The sequence below is a fragment of the Physcomitrium patens genome, chromosome 5 (genome assembly GCF_059467195.1).
Source record: "Physcomitrium patens ecotype Gransden chromosome 5, ASM5946719v1, whole genome shotgun sequence".
NCBI lineage: Eukaryota > Viridiplantae > Streptophyta > Bryopsida > Funariales > Funariaceae > Physcomitrium > Physcomitrium patens.
The window spans coordinates 15,632,051-15,635,516 of NC_143414.1; the positions used below are offsets into that span (position 1 = coordinate 15,632,051).

Here is a 3,466-nt window from a genome sequence, read left to right on the forward strand (position 1 = left end):
GCCTTTTCACACAGACCAACGAAAAGTACATAATAACAAATTAGAGGTGGAGATGGCGCCTAGAGACCTTCTTCTCGTCTAATTCTCAATTAATTCACTAATTCAAAACAAATATCAGCAATGGAATGTGGCTGAAGAGGAAGAGGGAGGGCACTATTGCTGAGGTGGCGGCGGGGGTGTGACACGTCGTTCGAGTGTAACCCACGTGGCTGCTACGAGTGCAGAGCCTGTGCCCGTGGAATCACAAAGGTACCGCCAGTTTGGGGGGGGGTATTTAGTTTACTTCGAGCTTCACGCACTTCGAGGCACCACTCGGCATCGGAAGGACGATCCCTCCGCCTCTCTCTTTCTCTCTCTCACACGATCTAGCGTCGCTTCTGTTAGGTCTACAATCTCTTGCCACACCCGCGGGGAACGAACAGCACAATTCGTTTCGGACCGTACCCTCACATGGTTGCAATCTGTGATGCTTAAAGTGCACCATCGTTCCATGCTGATGGTGTATCGGATTCTCGGCGCTCCCTTGAGGTTTCAGCTCGCTCTGGCAGCTGGGGCTTTTGCTTCTTCTTCTTCTTCTTCTTCCTCCTCCTCTACTCTCTCTCGCAACGTCATTTCGGTCCTCTTAAGAACGCTTCTGTTTTCTCGTTGTGGGTCTAGAAAGGTTTTGGGTCGTCAATCTCTCTAAGCTTTTGGCACTGAAGCTCTTGTGTGAAGTGTGTCTTCTTTCACTTGGTCGTTATTCGGTGGTTGAATCAAAAGTTGACCTGAGCTCTGCTCCATTTAGATGTTGTGGTGCAAATCAGTAAAAGAAAAGACACCAAAAGGGTCTTGTTCTTCAGATTGCTGAAAGCCTAGGCGGACTTCTGTTTTGTAGAATTCATGCTCTTGTGCCTTCAGAGAAGGTACTTTCATGGCCGATTTTTGTTCTAGTTCGAGGTTGTGCAGTCGTCCTCCTAGTCATCGTTTTCCTTGTCTCATCTGGCACCTAGAAGGAGAAGCATTTCGCAGAATGCGCACATCATTCTGTTTAATTAGATCGCATACCTTCGGAATTGTTTTGAGCAAAGTTTTTTTGAGCGGCGGTGCTCTCACTCATAAACCATAGTTAAGCCTCAACTATTGTTAGCACATGGTTGATGCGGTTCAGCAAATTTTCATAGAGCGTTTGCTGTCGGCATGAAATGTAGCCTTAGTGATTGGAAAATTGAAAACCGCTGGGGTAATCAGAGCGATGGAAGTGCATGCTTTGTTGGTTGGCAGTGCTGCCGCACATGCCAAGCGAAAGTGGAATTCCGGCCTGTTGCCTTCGCCAGTGAAGAAAGAGAAAATTGATCACTTAGGGTTGTTTGACGCACAACCGAATGGTGTTGAAGGAGCTTGTATGCACTGCTTGGCTCCGACCTCTCACAATCTGTGCGATGTGTGTATAATATCAACATTGCCTTACGAGAATCAAGGCCAACTCGATCCGTCCCCCTTTCACCTCAATCTGAAACACACCAACGTCGCTGCTCAGGACATGAGATTCCATCGACCCGCTTCTGACGTCAGGACTCATCCTGCTCAGAATTCGTCCTCTCTCTCGACAGGAATCCTTTCTCGCCACCCGGCTCAGTTCAGCAATCCAGACCCGATCCAGAATGACTTTTCTCACATGAAGCAATCTGCGAACATGCCAGTGCAGAGCGACGTTGGGAACCCAGTTCATCAGTCCAGCCGGACAGTTAGGATCTCATCGTCAGAGGCCATGGAGGACAATGTGGTTGCAAGTCACGACTACGGCATTGGTGCGGTTGTGGGACAGCACAACCTCTTCGGGAATCCCGAACCCTTGAGACAACTATCGGGGTTCCCTTCACAGGAAATGACTACAAAGTTTCCGGTTCTGCCCAATCCACGGCAACAGCAGCCACTCTCTGTCAATTCATCTTTTTCTGTCGGCAGTGTGTCGGCCGGGGCAGCACACACCGATTTTTTCTTGGACAGTTCAATGACTTCTGGACACGACATGCCAAATATTCCACAAGCGACCCCATATAGCGTTCAGATTCATAGAATTCACCCGACTGTCCAGGTGGTCTCCCCAGAGTCTGAACACGCAAGTCTGGGTTCGCGGAGGCTTGAAGGAACTGCATTTCATACTCTGCAGCACCCACAATTCTACGCTACCACTAAAACTGACGGAGAGAGGTACGCTGAAATGGAACGTCAGTGCTTGTCGAACAACATCGCCGACAAGGTCATGATTAATCAACACTCACCAAGACCTGTTACAAAGTCAGCCTACCGCGGCGTCAGAAAGAGGCCGTGGGGACGCTGGTCAGCTGAGATTCGTGACCGAATTGGGAAATGCAGGCATTGGCTAGGGACGTTTGACACAGCTGAAGATGCGGCAAGGGCGTATGACGCCGCTGCGAGGAGATTACGTGGGGCAAAGGCACGTACCAATTTCGAGTTGCCATCTTCCTGCTCATCGCCTCCTTCTGACTCCCCTACTTTGCCACCAGGAGAAAACAGCCCCACCAGTAATTCCAGTCTGTCTCTCAAGCAAGCATCATATCTCTCTCGTTCCATCGCAGACCACTCCGGTCAACTTCGACGTACTCCTAATGAAGAATCGAATAGCCATGCTCAGGCGGCGGAAGCGCAAAGCACGCAAGAATGTTGCCGTCAACAACCAATTTCTCCCAGCAAGACAGCCGCCGTGGATCAGGCCCCAAATGGAACGCTGAAGTTGGATCTCACGCTTGGAAATTGCAGCTCGAGGTCATGCTCCAGCTCAGACCGAATTCAGCAATCGCCCTGCAACTCTTCCGAGACTGGGATCTATCTCCCTACCCGGCACTTCCCAACCCCAAGATTCGCAACGCTAGGTTCGCATCGCATAGCTCTCAACGCTTGGCATAGTTGTGCTACTCACGCCCACAAGTGAGAATCTTCACTCCAGCAATTTCTGCTATCTCACGCACTTGCTGCTTTGTAAGCTGCGCATCAGACCTGTAGCATACATAGACAAGCGGTCAAGTCTAGAGATCTGTTTGTGGGGTGACATATCACCCGGCGAGCTCAACAATGAGCAAAGTCTTCGAGCACGTCGCCTGCCAGACCCAGCGCAGCACCACGCTCACGGCAAGCAACTGTAGCATGTAATAGACCCAAAGCTCTCCTCGAGTTGTACAGACCGATGTGTATATGATTTCCGAGCTCCAAGAGCAATGCCGAGATTTCTATCTTAGTTTCATTGCATTTGAATGATTTTCCAGTTACCCACGTTGCATAGCATCGCAATCCTTTTGCCTCTAGCACTAATCAACAAAATCCTGGTACTTTTAATACTTTGGCCGCTGATGTTGAAGGTTTCTTTCGGTGTGGCCTCGCAAACCAAGGGTCTGGAGGTCTGCGGCAGTCGATGCAAATGACGTCGGTTGTGATCACATGTTAGCGCAGAACGAGTCGGACTCTCGGT

At 50.0% G+C, this 3,466-nt stretch overlaps 1 protein-coding gene across 1 annotated transcript; it reads left to right on the forward strand.

The window, feature by feature from the left end:
- Positions 1 to 304: 304 nt before the first annotated feature.
- Positions 305 to 3,266, forward strand: LOC112282168 (uncharacterized). Its single transcript, XM_024519499.3, has one exon. It carries the CDS (start codon positions 1,232 to 1,234, stop codon positions 2,930 to 2,932), a length of 1,701 nt encoding a protein of 566 aa, XP_024375267.1. The 5' UTR covers positions 305 to 1,231; the 3' UTR covers positions 2,933 to 3,266.
- Positions 3,267 to 3,466: the final 200 nt, after the last annotated feature.

Bases quoted from the DNA above. Each gene is read 5' to 3' on its own strand.
- LOC112282168 (XM_024519499.3), top strand. From the start codon at position 1,232: ATGGAAGTGCATGCTTTGTTGGTTGGCAGTGCTGCCGCACATGCCAAG.